Raw genomic sequence first — 19,662 nt, 5'->3', positions numbered from 1 at the left:
GAGGCATTCACATAGAGTCATATTTTGTTCTAAGTATTGAGTTGTAATTGTTGAGTTGTAAGTAAATAAAAGTGTGACGATCATCATTTTTTAGAGCATTGTCCCAAGTGAGGAAAGGATGATGGAGACTATGATTCCCCCACAAGTCGGGATGAGACTCCGGACTAAAAAAAAATAGGCCATAAAAAGAAGAAGAAAAGGCCCAAATAAAAAAATGAGAGAAAAAGAGAGAAGGGACAATGTTACTATCCTTTTACCACACTTGTGCTTCAAAGTAGCACCATGATCTTCATGATAGAGAGTCTCCTATGATATCACTTTCATATACTAGTGGGAAATTTTCATTATAAAACTTGGCTTGTATATTCCAATGATGGGCTTCCTCAAAATGCCCTAGGTCTTCGTGAGCAAGCGAGTTGGATGCACACCCACTTAGTTCCTTTTGTTGAGCTTTCATATACTTATAGCTCTAGTGCATCCGTTGCATGGCAATCCCTACTCACTCACATTGATATCTATTAATGGGCATCTCCGTAGCCCATTGATACACCTAGTTGATGTGAGACTATCTTCTCCTTTTTGTCTTCTCCACAACCACCATTCTATTCCACATATAGTGCTATGTCCATGGCTCATGCTCATCTATTGCGTGAAGATTGAAAAAGTCTGAGAACATCAAAAGTATGAAACAATTGCTTGGCTTGTCATCGGGGTTGTGCATGATTTAAATACTTTGTGTGGTGAAGATAGAGCATAGCTAGACTATATGATTTTGTAGGGATGACTTTCTTTGGCCATGTTATTTTGAGAAGACATAATTGCTTAGTTAGTACGCTTGAAGTATTATTATTTTTATGTCAATATTAAACTTTTGTCTTGAATCTTTCGGATCTGAATATTCGTACCACAATTAAGAGAATTACATTGAAATCATGCCAAGTAGCATTCCGCATCAAAAATTCTGTTTTATCATTTACCTACTCGAGGACGAGCAGGAATTAAGCTTGGGGATGCTTGATACGTCTCCAACGTATCTATAATTTTTTTGTTCCATGCTATATTATATTCTGTTTTGGACAGTAATGGGCTTTATTATACACTTTTATATTATTTTTGGGACTAACCTATTAACCGGAGGCCCAACCCAGAATTGCTGGTTCTTTTGCCTATTTCAGAGTTTCGCAGAAAAAGAATATCAAACGGAGTCCAAACGGAATGAAACCTTCGGGAACGTGATTTTCGGAACGAACGTGATCCAGAGGACTTGGACACTACGTCAAGACATCAACCAGGAAGGCACGAGGTAGGGGGGCGCGCCTACCCCCCTGGGCGCGCCCTCCACCCTCGTGGGCCCCACGTTGCTCCACCGACGTACTTCTTCCTCCTATATATACCTACGTACCCCCAAACTACCAGATACGGAGCCAAAAACCTAATTCCACCGCCGCAACCTTCTGTACCCATGAAATCCCATCTTGGGGTCTTTTCTGGAGCTCCGCCGGAGGGGGCATCGATCACGGAGGGCTTCTACATCAACACCATAGCCTCTCCGATGATGTTTGAGTAGTTTACCTCAGACCTTCGGGTCCATAGTTATTAGCTAGATGGCTTCTTCTCTCTTTTTGGATCTCAATACAATGTTCTCCCCCTCTCTTGTGGAGATCTATTCGATGTAATCTTCTTTTGCAGTGTGTTTGTTGAGCCCGATGAATTGTGGGTTTATGATCAAGTTTACCTATGAACAATATTTGAATCTTCTCTGAATTCTTTTATGTATGATTGGTTATCTTTGCAAGTCTCTTCGAATTATCAGTTTGGTTTGGCCTACTAGATTGATCTTTCTCGCAATGGGAGAAGTGCTTAGCTTTGGGTTCAATCTTGCGGTGTCCTTTCCCAGTGACAGTAGGGGCAACAAGGCACGTATTGTATTGTTGCCATCGAGGATAACAAGATGGGGTTTATATCATATTGCACGAGTTTATCCCTCTACATCATGTCATCTTACTTAAAGCGTTACTCTGTTCTTATGAACTTAATACTCTAGATGCATGCTGGATAGCGGTCGATGTGTGGAGTAATAGTAGTAGATGCAGGCAGGAGTCGGTCTACTTGTCTCGGACGTGATGCCTATATACATGATCATACCTAGATATTCTCATAACTATGCTCAATTCTGTCAATTGCTCAACAGTAATTTGTTCACCCACCGTAATACTTATGCTCTTGGGAGAAGCCACTAGTGAAACCTATGGCCCCCGGGTCTATTTTCCATCATATTAATCTTCCGTCAACAAGTTATTTCTAGCGTTGTCTTTATTTTTCTTTCTTTACTTTGCATCTTTATCATAAAAATACAAAAAATATTATCTTATCATATCTATCAGATCTCATTCTCGTAAGTGACCGTGAAGGGATTGACAACCCCTTTATTGCGTTGGTTGCGAGGATTTATTTGTTTGTGCAGGTGCGAGGGACTCGTGTGTGGCCTCCTACTGGATTGATACCTTGGTTCTCAAAAACTGAGGGAAATACTTACGCTACTTTGCTGCATCACCCTTTCCTCTTCATGGTAAAACCAACTCAGTGCTCAAGAGGTAGCAACACACATGAAAAGCATATGTGATTCGAGTCTTCTGGGACGACATAGAGCGGACAAAGACCGTTACCAGGACCATTGCGCTTCCGGACCTCCACACCGGACGGGGTCCGATCGCGAATCCATTGCCACATGAAGATCCTGATCTTCAGAGGTAGGCGAATGGACCACACCGTCGTAAGGGGAGGGGGCAGAGGAGGGAGCAATGGGCCGGTAGAGGGACTTGGTGGAGAATTGGCCCGACGGCTCCAGATGCCATCACACATGATCAGGGCCAGCTTCAAGATTTGGCTCATGGAGGGCAATGCAGTCAAGCAACTCGTGCCAGGCGACTGAATCCGGAGGCCCAAATGGCCTTCGGAAGGCAAGGCGCCCTAAGTCAATAAGGGCCCTTGCGAAGGGGATGTCTCCAGCCCAACGGTCAAACCAGAACAGGGTCGGAGCCCCAGAACCAACCGAGATGGAGGTCCCTATGCGAAGAACTGGGAGCAGCTGGATGACCGACTACCAGAACTGGGAGCCGCCAGACCGCTGACAGAAGGCAAGTGGCTGCCCACGCAGGTATTTGTTCCGGATGATGTCTAGCTAGAGACCACCTTGCCCTTGCACAATACGCTAGAGCCAGCGGGATAGAAGGGCGATGTTCATGCGCTTAGATCACATGATCCCGAGGCCCCCTTGCTCCCGAGGCGTGCAAATGCCTGGCCAACTGACCATATGGTACTTCTGTTTATTGTTGTCACCAGCCCAGAAGAATCGCGCCTGGACTTTAGCGATCTCATGGTGCAAAGTCTCGTGCAGGCTGTAGAAGATCATGAGGAACAGGAGTCTGGAGAGGGAAGAGTTGATGAGAATAGTCTGGGCCGCCTTAGACAGCCACCGGCCCTGCCAAGGCTCAATGCGCAACTGCAGCTTGGCCACGGTCGGCGGCAAGTCGGCAACGGAGAGCCGGGAGTCACTAATAGGAGTCCCTAAGTAGGTCATGGGGAAGGAACCCAATCGGCAGTTAAGCCGGTTGGCGATGCTCCGGCATTCGTTAGGAGAGTAGCCCATCACCATCACATCACTCTTGTCGAAGTTGATCTTAAGGCCTAACATCTGTTGGAAGCAGAGGAGGAGGAACTTCAGATTGGAGATGTCCGCATCCGAGCCTTCCACCATAATAATGGTGTCATCGACATACTGGAGGAGGGAGATCCCCACCCCGCCGGCCAGATGGGGAGTGATCCCTCGAATATGGCCCGCCGCCTTCGCCTTGTCCAAGATGGCAGCAAGTGTCGCCTTGTCTAACCCCACAAAGGGTGGGGAAGTAGGGCCCAATCTCCCCATTGATGTTAACAACAGTGCGATCACAGGAGACCATCTGCATCACGCGGGTGACCCAACGGTCGTCGAAGCCCTTCCGGAGAAAAACCTCCCGAAGGAAAGTCCAGCTGACTGTATCGTAGGCCTTATGGAAACCGATCTTCAAGAAGACCGCCTTGAGGTGTTTAGCGCGGACCTCATGGACACTACTGCAGGATACTGCTAACGCGACACTACGATCAGAGACCCTTTGCCGAAACTGTGTGCAATGCAATAATCGCAAACGTTGGTGTAAAAAACCCGTCAAAAAGGTGCAAAGCATTTGCGATGGCGGGGCCATCAAACACGGTTCAGATTTTAGTTGCATGTGCGATGCAGGGCACAAGGTTAATCCATTCAAACTGTTTGCGATGAGGCAGAACAACAGAAATGGGCAGCCATATCAATGTGTGTGTGTGCGTGATACGTCTCCAACATATCTATAATTTTTGATTGTTCCATGCTATTATATTATTTGTTTTGGATGTTTAATGGGCTTTAATATGCTCTTTTATATTATTTTTGGGACTAACCTATTAACCGGAGGCCCAGTGCCAGTTGCTGTTTTTTTTGCCTATTTTAGTGTTTCGTAGAAAAGGAATATCAAACGGAATCCAAACGGAACGAAACCTTCGCGAGGATCTTTCTTGGAACAAACGCAATCCACGAGACTTGGAGTGGAAGTCAGAAACGCAATGAGGCGGCCACGAGGCAGGAGGGCGCACCCAGGGGGGTAGGCGCGCCCCCACCCTCGTGAGCCCCTCGTAGCTCCACCGAACTACTTCTTTCGCCTATATATACTCTTATACCCTGAAAACATCCAGGGGAGCCACGAAACCACTTTTCCACCGCCGAAACCTTCTGTACCCGTGAGATCCCATCTTGGGGCCTTTCCCGGCGATATACTGGAGGTCCGATCATGGAGGGTTTCTACATCAACACCATAGCCTCTCCGATGATGTGTGAGTAGTTTACCATAGACCTTCGGATCCATAGTTATTAGCTAGATGGCTTCTTCTCTCTCTTTGGTTCTCAATACAAAGTTCTCCTCAATGTTCTTGGAGATCTATTCGATGTAATACTCTTTTATTGTGTGTTTGCTGAGATCCGATGAATTGTGGGTTTATGAACTTGATTATCTATGAATATTATTTGGTTCTTCTCTGAATTCTTATATGCATGATTTGATATCTTTGCAAGTCTCTTCGAATTATCGGTTTAGTTTGGCCTACTAGATTGATCTTTCTTGCAATGGGAGAAGTGCTTAGCTTTGTGTTCAATCTTGCGGTGCTCGATCCCAGTGACAGAAAGGGAACCGACACGTATTGTATTGTTGCCATCGAGGATAAAAAGATGGGGTTTATATCATATTGCTTGAGTTTATCCCTCTACATCATGTCATCTTGCCTAATGTGTTACTCCATTCTTATGAACTTAATACTCTAGATGCATGCTGGATAGCGGTCGATGTGTGGAGTAATAGTAGTAGATGCAGAATCGTTTCGGTCTACTTGACACGGACGTGATGCCTATATTCATGATCATTGGCTCATTGCCTTACATATCATCATAACTATGCGCTTTTCTATCAATTGCTCGGCAGTAATTTGTTCACCCACCGTAATATATGCTATCATGAGAGAAGCCACTAGTGAAACCTATGGCCCCCGGGTCTACTTTACAACATATAAGTTTCCGATCTATAATTCTACTTTACTATTTATTTTGCAATCTTTATTTTCCAATCTATACAACAAAAATACCAAAAATATTTATCTTATTATCTTTATTAGATCTCACTTTTGCAAGTGGCCGTGAAGGGATTGACAACCCCTTTATCGTGTTGGTTGCAAGGTTCTTGATTGTTTGTGCAGGTACTAGGCGACATGCGTGTAGTCTCCTACTGGATTGATACCTTGGTTCTCAAAAACTAAGGGAAATACTTACGCTACTTTGCTGCATCACCCTTTCCTCTTCAAGGGAAAACCAGCTCATGCTCAAGAGGTAGCAAGAAGGATTTCTGCCGCCGTTGCCAGGGAGATCTACGCTCAAGTCAAGACATACCAAGTACCCATCACAAACTCTTCTTCCTCACATTACATTATTTGCCATTTGCCTCTTGTTTTCCTCTCCCCCACTTCACCTTTGCCGTTTTATTCGGCCTCTTTCGTTCGCCTCTTTTCACTTGCTTCTTGTTTGCTTGTGCATTGGATTGATTGTTGGTCACGATGGCTCAAGATAATACTAAATTGTGTGACTTTTCCAATACCAACAATAATGATTTTATTAGCACTCCGATTGCTCCTACTACCGATGCTGAATCTTGTGAAATCAATACCGCTTTGTTGAATCTTGTTACGAAAGATCAGTTTTCTGGCCTTCCTAGTGAAGATGTCGCTACCCATCTAAACAACTTCGTTGATTTGTGTGATATGCAAAAGAAGAAAGATGTGGATAATGATATTGTTAAATTGAAGCTATTTCCGTTTTCGCTTAGAGATCGTGCTAAAACTTGGTTCTCTTCTTTGCCTAAAAATAGTATTGATTCATGGAATAAGTGCAAAGATGCTTTTATCTCTAAGTATTTTCCTCCCGCTAAGATCATCTCTCTTAGAAACGATATTATGAATTTTAAGCAACTTGATCATGAGCATGTTGCACAAGCTTGGGAGAGGATGAAATTAATGATACGTAATTTCCCTACACATGGTTTGAATTTATGGATGATTATACAATTTTTTATGCTGGATTGAATTTTGTTTCTAGAAATCTGTTAGATTTGGCCGCTGGAGGCACTTTTATGGAAATCACTTTAGGAGAAGCTACTAAACTCCTAGATAATATTATGGTTAATTATTCTCAATGGCACACTGGAAGATCCACTAGTAAAAAAGTTCATGCTATTGAAGAGATTAATGTTTGAGTGGAAAGATGGATGAACTTATGAAATTGTTTGCTAATAAGATTGTTTCTTCTGATCCTAATGATATGCCTTTGTCCACTTTGATTGAGAATCATAATGAATCTATGGATATGAATTTTGTTGGTAGGAACAATTTTGGTAACAACGCATATAGAGGAAATTTTAATTCTAGGCCGTTTCCTAGTAATTCCTACAACAAATCTTATGGAAATTTTAATAAGATGCCCTCTGATTTTGAGACTAGTATTAAAGAATTTATGAATTCGCAAAAGAATTTCAATGCCTGGCTTGAAGAAAAATTGCCTAAGATTGATGAGTTGGCTAGGAACGTGGATATAATTTCTCTTGATGTTTATTCTTTGAAACTTAGATATATTCCACCTAAGCATGATATCAGTGAGTCTCTCAAAGCCATGAGAATTTCCATTAATGAGTGCAAAGAAAGAACTGCTAGGATGCGTGCTAAAAAAGATTGCTTTGTGAAAGCGTGTTCTTCTAGTTTTCATGATAATAATGATGAAGATCTAAAAGTGATTGTGTGTCTCCTATTAAATCTTTGTTTTCCAATATGAATCTTGATAAATATGGGACTGGAGATGAGTCAACTTTAGTTAAAAGGCGTCCCAATGATTCGGAGTTTTTAGATCTTGATGTAAAAATTGGTAAAAGTGGGATTGAAGAGGTCAAAACTTTACATAGCAATGAACCCACTATTTTGGATTTCATGGAATTTAATTATGATAATTGTTCTTTGATATCGTCCGAGATGAGTGGCTCGCCCGACACCTCAGCCAAGAAGAGCCGAAGTCCATGGCAGCCCTTACCGCACTTATGACCCGCTTTTGCGCGAGAGACGATAGCTGGCTTGCTCATAGAAGCAATAACACCAGCGACCCTGGCACCTCCGAAGCCAGGGATGGCCATGGAAAGCCACGATGCAACAAGCACAAGCATCGAAACAATAACGAAGGAACCCAAGACATGGCGGTCAATGCCAGATTCAGTGGCTCCAAATCCGGTCAACGGAAGAAGCCATTCAAGGCAAACAGAGATGGTCCATCCAGTTTAGACAGAATACTTGATCGGCCTTGCCAGATTCATGGCACCCCCGATAAACCTGCCAATCATACCAACATAAATTATTGGGTTTTTAAATAGGGCGGCAAACCCAACGCCGAACACAAGGGGAAAGGGCCGCCCAGCAACGAGGACGACGAAGCCTCATCAACCGAACACAGGGGGACAGAAGCAATTTCCCCCCGAGGTAAAAATAGTAAATATGGTATATGTCACACATATCCCTAAGAGGGAGCGCAAGCGCGCATTACGGAACGTCTACGCCATAGAGCCGGTCGCCCCAAAATTCAACCCATGGTCGGCTTGCCCGATCACCTTCGATCGAAAGGACCACCCAACCAGTATCCGTCATGGAGGTTCGGCAGCTCTGGTCCTCGATCCAATCATCTACGGATTCCATCTCACGCGAGTCCTCATGGACGGCGGTAGCAGTCTCAATCTACTTTATCAAGACACTGTCTGCAAAATGGGCATTGATCCGTCAGGAATCAAGCCCACTAAAACTACCTTCAAAGGAGTAATACTTGGTGTAGAGGCCCGCTGCATGGGCTCAATCACATTGGAAGTCGTCTTCGGTTCGCCGGACAACTTCCGAAGCGAAGACTTGATCTTCGATATCATCCGCTTCTGCAGGTGCTATCACGCACTGCTCGGACGAACCGCTTTCACCCGTTTTAATGCGGTCCCACACTACGCCTATCTAAAGCTTAAGATGCTCGGTCCATGTGGCGTCATTACAATCAACAGAAACATGGAACGCTCCCTCCGTACTGAGGAGCATACCGCGGCCATCACAGCCGAAGTGCAAAGCGGCCCTGTCAAGCCGCACACCTCATCGGCTATTAAGACGCCGGACTTTATTACACAAGGCCGGTCAATTCTGCATGCTAGCAGCCCGGCAATTCCAGAGCTGGATTAGCAGTTTCACCTCCGTCGATCGCCACGTACATCTGCGAAATTCGTACCGCGCGTGCATAATTATGCACTCCAAATACCTTGGGCATCAGTGGAGGCACAATACGGACAGGCCTATAGTACGGTTCGACCCTATATGGCCTTCCCCTCTTCTTTAATTATTTCTTATCTTTTACCACAGGTGAATCAAAACCTATTCATCCTACGGACTTACATGGACTCCCTCCGAGCCCAGTTTCATACAAATAATCGAAGACCACTCCTCTCAAGGAATCTTTCTCACTAAGGCAAAGCAGCGCAGACGTGCGGCAGGAGGTCCAAAGGATTTTGTAGGCCAAAACTTTATTTAAGAACCTGTATAGAGCTTTTCCCCTTAGTCTTAGACCCCCGACATGTAAAATGGCCTTGGTGATTATGGTACAATCTGTAAGATTACGCTTGACGTATCAGTCAGATTCCAGTGAACATAATTCTTATTCAGTATCGCCTTTATTCATAGACTGTATTCTGTCTCTTCAGTTGTCTCTCGCACACACCTCGGCACAAATTGCCAGGGGCTCTATATGGCAACATATGTGTTGCCAAATAAAAGCCCGAATAGCTTTATAGCACACTCGGCATCCCGAGCTTGGCATTATATGCACCGACTCCGAATCATGTCTTTGGTCAATAGTTGGGTTACCCGGCTCCTGTGTTTGCTACCTTACGTTCCGTCTGATCGGCTAGGGTAGTAAAGGGAGAACTACTGCGATTGTGTTTCTGGTTCGTCCGGTGAAGCACCTCAGTAGAGAAAGCGGAAAACTGACTGTCATGATGCGGCGAGAGCTGGTCAGCCAGTCGATGACTTATTAAAATCTTTAGCGATTTTTTCTGTATTATACGAAGGACTGTTTTCCGGTCACATATGTAACGTATCCGCATTCGGATAGCCGCGTACATACCAGGGGCTACTTCGTAGACCCATCGTCAAACTCCTATGACTAAGTGAGAGTGGTAAAGCCTTATAGTCCGATTGCCTGGTTCGCCGCATTGACACCTCCTTTACGGACCAAGACGTTGGGTCAAGTGTGATCATGTGCTATTCTGAACACCCCCGTATTATGTACGTGAGGGCTGAAGCCGATGACTGGACAACTCTCAGGAATACAAACGACCGCACAGGAGGATAGAACTTTCATATAATAGCACAAATATATCACAAGGCCTTAGTACATAATAAAATAACGTCCAGGCAGTTCAGGTACATTCATTCGAACATAATGTCCTTCGAGCACTGACCCTCTATCAAGAAGGTGCCCTCTAGGACGTCATCTAAGTAGCGCTCCGGCGTGCGGTGGTCCTTGCCTCCGGGCGGGCCCTTAACTGCAACATCGGTGGCCTTCATCTTCACCCAGTACATCTTGACGCAGGCAAAGGCCATCCGTGCACCTTCTATGCACACTGACTGCTTGACTGCGTCGATTTGCGGCACTGCATCGACAAGTCGCCGCACCAAGCCGAAGTAGCTGTTCGGAATGGGTTCGGCTGGCCATAGCCGAACTATGACGTCCTTCATGGCAGCTCCGGACATCTTGTGAAGTTCGGCCCATTGCGCCATTTGGTCATTTAGCAATGCCGGGCGCTCCTGTGCAGCGAATTGTGACCAGAATAGCTTCTCCGTTGCATGTCCTTCCTGAGCTTGGAAGAACTGCGCATCGTCGGTGGCACTCTTCGGCAGGTCCGAAAACGCGTCTGGAGAACTCCACAGTCGATTAAGCAAGGCATATTTCGGATCGCCGAACTTAGTCTGTAAAAGAAAGGGCTTACCAGCCGCTATCTGCCCAGCTTGCCGGATCTCCTCTCAAGCCGCTCTAGACACGGAATGCGCCTCTTTGGCCTCCTGAAGGGCCTTGTCGAGTTCGGCTGCCTTGGCTTTATTATCCTCCTCAAGGGACTTGCATTTGCAGGCGGCGTCCTTGAGCTCTTGCTCTATGGCAGATATCCGCTCCTCGAACTGGCGCCGGGTGGCCTGTTCGGCCTTCAAATCGGTAGCCGCTTTATCAGCGGCCACATTGCTCACCCTGGCCTGCTCGTTGGCCCGGGCAAGTTCGGCCCGAAGGGTCTCGACCGCGGCAGCACCATTTGCAATTATGCATATAACAGTGTGTACTTTTCAACCTAGTGTTCGCACCGTCATATAGGCACAAACGGGATGTCCGAAAATATACCTTGCGCCTCGTCAAGCCGCTTGTTAACAAGGACAATGTCCTCATCAGCCAGCTTCAGTTTCTGCTTTAGTTCGGCAACTTCCGCAGCTTGGGCGGTCGCGCTAACAATGAAGCCTGTTATTTCAATCAAATAAATATGTTACTTCCTGAAAATATCTATTGATCCTCTGTTCGCCTCTCTTTGCGAGCTGACTAGAGTCTCAGGGGCTACTATCTATATACACGCGTATTTTTCATATGGAAAGCAGCTAAAGACATTACATCACATACCTCGAAGCCTGTTAGTAGGCTTGTGAAGGCGTCATTCAGTCCACTTTTGGCGGACTGAATCTTCTCAACTACCGTACACATTAAGGTATGATGCTCCTCTAAGATGGATGCACTTTGCCATGTACCCGTCATAGAGTCCGGCGCCTCCGGATTCATGGAGGTCGCCGTGGGAGTAGGCACTCCCCTCTCCCCCGAAGGTGGCCGCTTACTCGACCCCGGATCCATCTCCGGAGCAGTATTCGGCTAAAGACCGGACAATTCAGGGCCCCCATCGCCGGTTCCCACGGGGGTCGTGCCCCCCCCGAACCCTTGACAGCTGAGGTGTTACCCTCTAGCTCTATCTTAATCGTCCCCCGCACCTCTTGCCGACCCGGAGAAACCCTCCGGGATGACACCTCAAGGTCGTCCGCCCTAGGGGGCAAGGAAGCTTGTGGAGGCATCTCACTCTACATCATCTCTGGCGGCAAATCCGCCGATGAGGAGGATTGATGAGGGAGATCGCGGGCCGGACTGCAACATGTAATTTAATATTATCCTCGCAACTCAAAAAGGATTGGATATGTATAGAGCATCCTTAGTTACTTACGATTCGACAAGGGCTTGTCCCTGGGGCGGTGTTTTGTGACGGCTTCGGCTTCCGAATCCGAGCCATCCAACAGGGATATCTTTCCCCTCTTGGGCGCCTCCACCTCCATGTCTTCGGAGGCAGCCCTTTTCTTTCCTTGGGGAGGAGGGTTATCACCTTGTTCCTCCACTTCGTCTTCGCCCTCGGAGGAGGGAGCCTCGGTCCCCCGGACATAGCGTCCGATGTACCTTTATGGTGGACACCACCTTCGGCCTTCTTGTTCTTGTTCTTCTTGTCCTTCTTCGTCGGCGCTTGGTACAGCGCCGGGACCAGCATCTTCATTAACAGAGGATCAACTGGGTTTTCGGGAAGTGGAGCTGAACACCTGATCCGCTCCGCCTTCTTTATCAAACCCTGATTGAAGGATGGAATCGTCAGTGTGTCACCTTAGATTAATGAACTAAGCTATGTTCAGAAATTGAGCACTTACCGGGGTATCCGGATGTTTGCAGTCCAGGCCGATGTCCTCAGAGGTGTTCGGCCATGACTTTTGAGCCTTGAAGAGCAGTTTCCAAATCCCTTTGTGCGTTGTACCGAAGAATTGCTACAGGGTCCGCGGCCCTTCCAGATTAAACTCCCACATACGGAGAGACCGTCGCTGGCACGGGAGGGTTCGGCGGACTAGCATCACCTGGTGTCTTTTTCGATGATGCTTTTGATGCGCTTTTGCAGCATCCGCACCTCGTCGGATGATCCCCATTCCATACCCTTATTGATCCACGATGCAAGCCGTGGTGGGGGACTAGATCTGAATGTGGGAGTGACCGCCCAATTGGTGCCGCGGGGTTCAGTGATGTAGAACCACTCCTGCTGTCGTACCTTGACAGTCTCCACGAAGGCCCCTTTTGGCCCGGTAACATTAGCGAGCTTGCTCACCATAGCACCGCCGCACTCCACGTGCTCCCCGTCAACCACCTTCGGCTTCACGTTGAATATCTTGAGCCATAGGACGAAGTGTGGGGGGATACGGAGAAAAGCCTCACACATGGAGATAAACACCGAGATGTGGAGAAAAGAGTTCGAGGCTAGATCGTGAAAATCTAGCCCGTAACAGAACATGAGTCCGCGAACAAAGGGGTGACGAGCAAACCCTAACCCGTGGAGGAAGTGAGGGATTAACACAACCCTCTCACCGGGCTTTGGTGTGGGGATGACCTGCCCTTTGGCAGGGAGCCTGTGTGGGATTTCCGCAGTCAGGTACCTCGCCTCCCGGAGCACCGCAATGTCCTCCTCGGTGACAGAGGAGGCCACCCACTTGGCTTGAGAGCCGGATTCGGACATGGCTGGGGTGCTTGGTGGCGGTGGGAGAAGTCGAGACTTGGGCGCTGGAGCTCGAGGATGGGAGGGGCTGAGGAAGAAGAAGGCGTGGGGGAGAAAGATGGGTCTTTATCCCTATATAAAGGGAATGAATATCAAGCGCCTCCTCACAAGCCTTAAAACTCGCCTATTCCCAAGGGGTCATGCAAACGGCATGGTTGGGTTACCCAAACCCGTATTGATGAGAATCTTGTAATAAGGGGACATGATCTCCGCTTGGACAAGACGTGTCAATATGGGTCGTGTCTCGAAACGTGAAGCGAGAGGCTAAAAACGGTTTGAAATAATAATGAGGCCGAGCGTAACGTCTCGCCGGGAAAAAGCTGTCAATAGACATGACTTATTTTTTAAGTATTTTGTCCTTCTGGTTTAGGGTTGTAGCTGGTAAACAGAGCCGGATACAGATCTCATGTTGGAAGGCTACTTTGGAGTATACGGAGGAGGAACCCACCTTGCAATGCCGAAGACAATCTGCGCGCCGGACACATCATCATTGAAGCCTGGTTCAGGGGCTACTGAGGGAGTCCTGGATTATGTGGTCCTCGGGCGTCCGGGCTATGTGACGTGGGCCGAACTAATGGGCCGTGAAGATACAAGATAGAAGACTTTCTCCCATGTCCGGATGGGACTCTCCTTTGCCTGTATGGAAAGCTTGGCGTTCGGATATGAAGATTCCTTTCTCTGTAAACCGACTCTGTACAACCCTAGGCCCCTCCGGTGTCTATATAAACCGGAGGGTTTAGTCCATAGAAATGATCATAATCATACAGGCTAGACATCTAGGGTTTAGCCATTACGATCTCGAGGTAGATCAACTCTTGTAACCCTTATATTCATCAAAGTCAATCAAGCAGGAAGTAGGATATTACCTCCATTAAGAGGACCCGAACCTGGGTAAATATCGTGTCCCTGTCTCCTATTACCTCCGATCCTTAGACGCACAGTTCGGGACCCCTTCCCGAGATCTGCCGGTTTTGACACCGACAGTGGCATTGATGGGCTGGGAGCCGCACATTGTCACCGAGCTTGATGCCACGGGGTTCCACGAGGTCCCCGCCGACTTTCATGAGCCCATGCACCTGCCAGCGCATGGACCTGCGCGTGCACTGACGTGCATGCCCGTGCACCTGCCAGCGCCCGCGCATGCGCATGCACTGACGTGTGCGCCCGTGCCGGTGCCCGTGCGCACACATGTCTCCGCCACGCTGTTGTCAGCGCCTGTCCCCGCGCGGGTGCCAGTGCCCCCCTCAGCGGCATGGATGGGCGTCGTCGACTGCTTCCTTGCACCAACGCCAGTCACCTCCTCACGCTAGTTGACTCGCTCCTGGAGACTGAAGTCCAGAACATCGTGGCCTTCCTTGTCCAGGAGTACGCCAACAACGGCGCAAGACGCCGCCATCGCCGTCGCCATCGGTCAGTGGCCCGATGACACACAGAGCACGGCAGAGGAGCCGCTTCCCACCGCAAGACGCCCCCGCCCCGCCGCATAATCTAAATTTGCCATGAAAAACGTTCGGATTGCCATGCATAAAATCCAAACGTTTATCATTTCCGTTCATTTTAGATCGATCGTCGTATGAATGTAAAGCCGGAGTCAGACTGAATGAAATCTAAGGTTTGATCGATTGAATGTTCTGCTAGAGCCGTATCAAATTAAATATAAAACGTCATCAAGCCACATGTATTCCTTCTCATCCAACGACCTAGACTGCTTCAATGTCGAACACTCAACACGTTTAGCGTGTAGTTAATTTCATGCCAAAAATAGTGCTAATCACATAATAACACGCAAATAATATCCTACTTAATATCCGCATGCACTTAATATACTTCCAAATTAACGTGCATTGCATGTACACATTGACTAGTACTACTAGTACGTGAAACTGGTGCGGTAACTTGTGAACGCGTCCAGATATAGTCAACGGCAACATCGCTCGTGAGTTCTTCGTGTTTGCCGTGCGTCTAAACACAGAAGGGGAGGAGAGAGAGCACACATGGAACCCACCAGTAAGTGAAGGCAAATAGTACATGCTAACGAGCCGGTCCTACTAATGTACTAAAAATAATATTACATGTTATCCATTAAATAGGCTGTGGTAATATAAAAACATTGTTGTTCTATGTATGTTGCCTATTGACGTGCGGCTTGAAGGCCCTGGTCGCATGTTCGATCCTCGTCCTTTATTTTTTTAATTTGTATATGGGTCCAAATTTGTTTCATGACAGGTGGGCCCCTCAGTGTGTAGTTGGTAGCACTTGAATTTGTGGGTCGAAATTTGTTCCATTCCAGGTGGACTATCGGTGTGTAGTTTTGTAGCTTATTTGTAATAATTAAAGAGAACAACAATTTTTTTGCAATAATACCATGGTGCAACGTTGAAGGCGAGAAAGGACGTGCGAGAGAGCGATGACCGAGCCAGAGGGAAATCAATCGGGGGAGGTGCAGGGGTTGCAAAGGTGTTTGGAGTAGTTGTGGGCCGAATGCTATGAAAATATAACCTAAACTCACCAGAATAAATGCCTACACAAATTAATCCAAGGTTGGAGTCCCCCTCGGAATGTGTGGAAGATACGGCGTGAGAAAACGAGTTCAATCGAGAGACATATAGATAGAGAGACAAAGTGAGTGTGGTCCGACATTCATTGAAAAGATATATATGGAGAGATATTGTCTGATTGAGCTTTTGGGAAGAGTGAGGGCTGTAAGATAGAGCTTGAGAGATGATCCAATCACAGACATGTAGATATATTTTGTGCGTGGGAGTAAGCAAGGTCAATCGATTACATATATAAAGGGAGAGAGATTGAGCGAGTGTGGGTCGTCGTGCGATCGGAAGAGTGAAACGGGTTGGAGAGAGTGACCTAGATAGACAATGTGAGTGAGAGAGTATACAATATGAATATGTCAAATTGGGCTCAAACATGGAGATATATCGTTTGTGTCTGAGAAAGAGCGAGGTCAATCGAGACATACAGAGAGAGAGAGGGAGAGAGGGAGAGATTGAGTGAGCGTGGCCCGCCATGAGGTTGAAAGAGCGGGGGCGGCTTGGATGGACTGACCTAGATAGACAATCTGCCTAAGAGAGTATAGAGTGTGTCGATCGAGGCCCGAACAAGGAGATATATCATTTGTGTGTGAAAGAAAACGAGGTTAATCGAGACTCAGATAAAGAGAGCGAGATTGAGCGAGTGTGAGCCACCGTGCGGAAGAAAGAGTGCGACAGTCTCGAGGGAGTGACCTAGATAGACAACGTGCGTGCGTGCACACGAGAGGTTGGGAGGCTAGATAGGCAATGCATGGATCTAGTGAGAGAGGGTGGGAGGGGGAGAGAGGGAGAGAGCTCAGCATGGGGTGCAATGGCGGGTGTGTGAGGTAAATACATTTGGTAACAGAGTGTAAAAAGGGGGTTGTGTAGTTGAGAGAGTTAGAGATCGAAACATGGAGAGAAATAATGAACATGTGCCGGAAACCGATAGCTTCCTAATGTGGTTAGGAGAGGAAGATTGACCGATACAGGAAGTATGTTGCATGTGTGCCGGAGGGGGGGGGGCTAAAAACAACATTTGAATGTAGATAGTATGAGACTTAATATCGATGTTTCAATTCGGTGTACATTGTAAGATTTGAACAGAGGACCATGCATATGGGTAATTATTTCGAATTCGTGCCATACTAGGTTTGGAAAAGTTGACATTGACTCGATTGTTGTGCTATTTATTAGGTCATATGTTTGAATCCATCCAAAGTTTTCTCACTACCATGGTGTTCAACATATACATATGAATTTGTATTAAAAAAGTAGCATGGTTACCGTGAAATGCAAAATCCATGTTAGAGTTGGAGATCGCTATGTGACACACACTCTAATTCAAATAACTAATTATGTGACACACACTCTAATCCAGGTTAGCGTGGATACTGTTTTGATTTTTTTTTCAAATAACTCCTCATTAATTAATTTATAGTATCTCGTTTCAAATGACTAATTATTTGCAAGGAAAACACGGGCATGGTAATACATATAGATTCGTTTGCAAATGAAAGAAGATTCGTTTGCATTCTCAAATGTAGGCGCACCAGGCAGACCAGGGTCATGTCGTGGTGGTCATGTGTGTTGTACGGATGCTTAGCACCCAGCCACCCACCCCCTCCCTCCCTTTCCCCTCCCCCCCCAAAAAAACGATGACAAAATAAGTTCACGCTTACACGCTTCGGATTGAAATATCTGGCGGCCCCAAGCAAAATCTCCCTTTTCCACCAACCCCTTCTATGCCCAGATTGCTCAAATCCCTAATTCGCTGCCAACCTAAGCAAAGTTCAAATCGCTCCTCCCCACCTCTGTGTCGGACGACGACGAAAATGACGGTCGCGCTTCACCACCGCACTGGAGCTACCTCATCTACGCCCTTGTCCACCGCACCGGGTGGTCCACCGACAACGTCAGCCGCCGCAACCGACGTGCCTCAGAGACACCGACTTCCACCGCATCAGGTGCGCTTCGCCGCCGCCGTCTCCCACCTCACCGGGGCTACTTCACCGATCACATCGTCGCACCTCCGCCCCCCGAGGCCGTTGGGGCTTCACCAACGGTCTTGTCCACCACATCGTAGTGCTCCGCTGCCACTCAAGATCTGCATCAGTGCGCGGCTAGCCAACACCAGCGCATCACCCTCAATGGCTCTGAAGTGACCCGCACTCTAGCTAGGCGAGCATGCCCAAACGCCAGCCCGAACTAGGTATCCATACATTACTCCCTTGTGCATTGTTCCGACGATGTTTGGATATTCTTTCACTGCTCTCTTAGCTTACACGCCTATGCAACTCTGACTTTAACTCTTATTTCTTCTAGAGATATCATCTGAAATGAGCAAAACCATTTTTAGCGAAGCATGACGATGCTACGGGATCTGGTACACATCCTGCACACCCGTATGACCTTGTAAGTATCTGTCCTCCGGTACAACAGCAAGGTCGATTCCTCTTATTTGATCAGCCATTCGCCGTGTCTAAAATGCAGAGGGGGGTGCAAGGAGCACAAGGCCTGCACATCCAAGCAAGTGGTAACATGGACTTGTAACATCCCAAGCGCAAGCAGATGTGCAATGAGCCTGTACAACGAGCTAGCATAAGTCCCTGCATTTCATTTAATTCGTACTGGCCTGCATGTATGATTTGTGTGCAATGGCGGATCCACGAATTCAAGTTACCAGGGGCGAACATTTAACTTAAAAAAATATGAAGGCACATGCACTCCGGAAATCAACATAACTTGAGAAATGTGAAGCTACATGCACTACAAAAAAAATACACTTCCGTGATGATATGTGTTTGTCACAGTAGGTCACGTTTTCTGTCGTGCCTAACGTGCCGCCTGCACAATCGGCTGGAGGCGAGCTGGCTGTGAGGACGGACCTGGTGGTCCGGTCGCCATAGCGCCAGCGCGCGGGGAAGGCAACTTCGGCTCCGGACCCGCAGAAGGCCGCGGGCTCCAGCTCGTAGGCCCAGGACGTGGAGACGGCCAGCGCCAGCTCGGGGTGGACACCGGGTGGTGGGACGGCCGTGGTGAATGTGGCGGCGCAAGAAGTCCGGAACCGGCTTCAGTCCCAGGCCGCAGTGCTGAGGCAGTATAATGACGAGTTCCTCGCGACACGGGCGGCCATTCGGGTGAGTCTTCCCGTTTTTTGCTTCTTGATCTTGGTTTCTTCCGTGGGGGCGCATCAGCGCACCCACTGGGTGTAGTCCCCGAGTTCCACGTATGCTGCTGAGCAGGCGGCTTGGAACTTCTTAGTGGACTTTGATTGCTTATCTTGCTCTTGTTCGCTTCTCTGTCCGACTTGCAGGACTACCACAACCTCCATGCGGCTGCCTTCAACTCCCAGGCTCGGGAGCTGACCCAGAAGACTGCTGATCTAACTGAGAGCCGGAGTAAGTGCTCCATCTTTTATCTCATGTGGGGGCGCGTCAGCGCACCCACTGGGTGTAGTCCCCGAGATTCGGGCCGACTGCTGAGCAGTCGGGTCGGATCTTTCCTGACGACTTCTTTCTTATTGCTCTTTTCTTCTCTGCCATACCTGCAGCGGCCAACGCCAAACTGAGGGAGCAGCTGGGTGGGACCCAGGCCGCCCTTCGTGCTAAGGAAGCCGAGCTTGACGCCTTGGCTCAGGAGCGTGACCGCTTGGTCAAGAAGCTGGCCGACCAGGAGGAGAGCCACAAGGCGGCCCTGAAGGCGGTGCAGGATAGCGAGGCCGCCCTCCAGGCCGAGTCCGAGACCGAGGCGGCGAGCTGGGCTAAGGCGAGGCAATCGTTGATCAACGGCTACGACCAGATTGAAGATTTGGTTGACGGTAGGCCGCCTTCTTCTTCGTTCCTTGCTTGCCGCTTGCC

The 19,662-nt window shown here is 47.8% G+C and overlaps 1 protein-coding gene across 1 annotated transcript; it reads right to left on the bottom strand.

Annotated features, from left to right (window-relative positions):
• Positions 1–3,253: 3,253 nt before the first annotated feature.
• Positions 3,254–3,925, bottom strand: LOC141043008 (uncharacterized). Its single transcript, XM_073511923.1, has one exon. The coding sequence runs from the start codon at positions 3,923–3,925 to the stop codon at positions 3,254–3,256; it is 672 nt and encodes a 223-aa protein (XP_073368024.1).
• Positions 3,926–19,662: the final 15,737 nt, after the last annotated feature.

The sequence above is a fragment of the Aegilops tauschii genome, chromosome 3 (genome assembly GCF_002575655.3).
Source record: "Aegilops tauschii subsp. strangulata cultivar AL8/78 chromosome 3, Aet v6.0, whole genome shotgun sequence".
Classification (NCBI taxonomy): Eukaryota; Viridiplantae; Streptophyta; class Magnoliopsida; order Poales; family Poaceae; genus Aegilops; species Aegilops tauschii.
Note: the sequence above shows the minus strand (reverse complement) of the source record. Positions and strands in the feature narration are given on the sequence as shown.

What these genes read in the sequence shown, in the direction of transcription:
- LOC141043008 (XM_073511923.1), bottom strand. Translation starts at nt 3,925, where the DNA reads ATGGGGAGATTGGGCCCTACTTCCCCACCCTTTGTGGGGTTAGACAAG.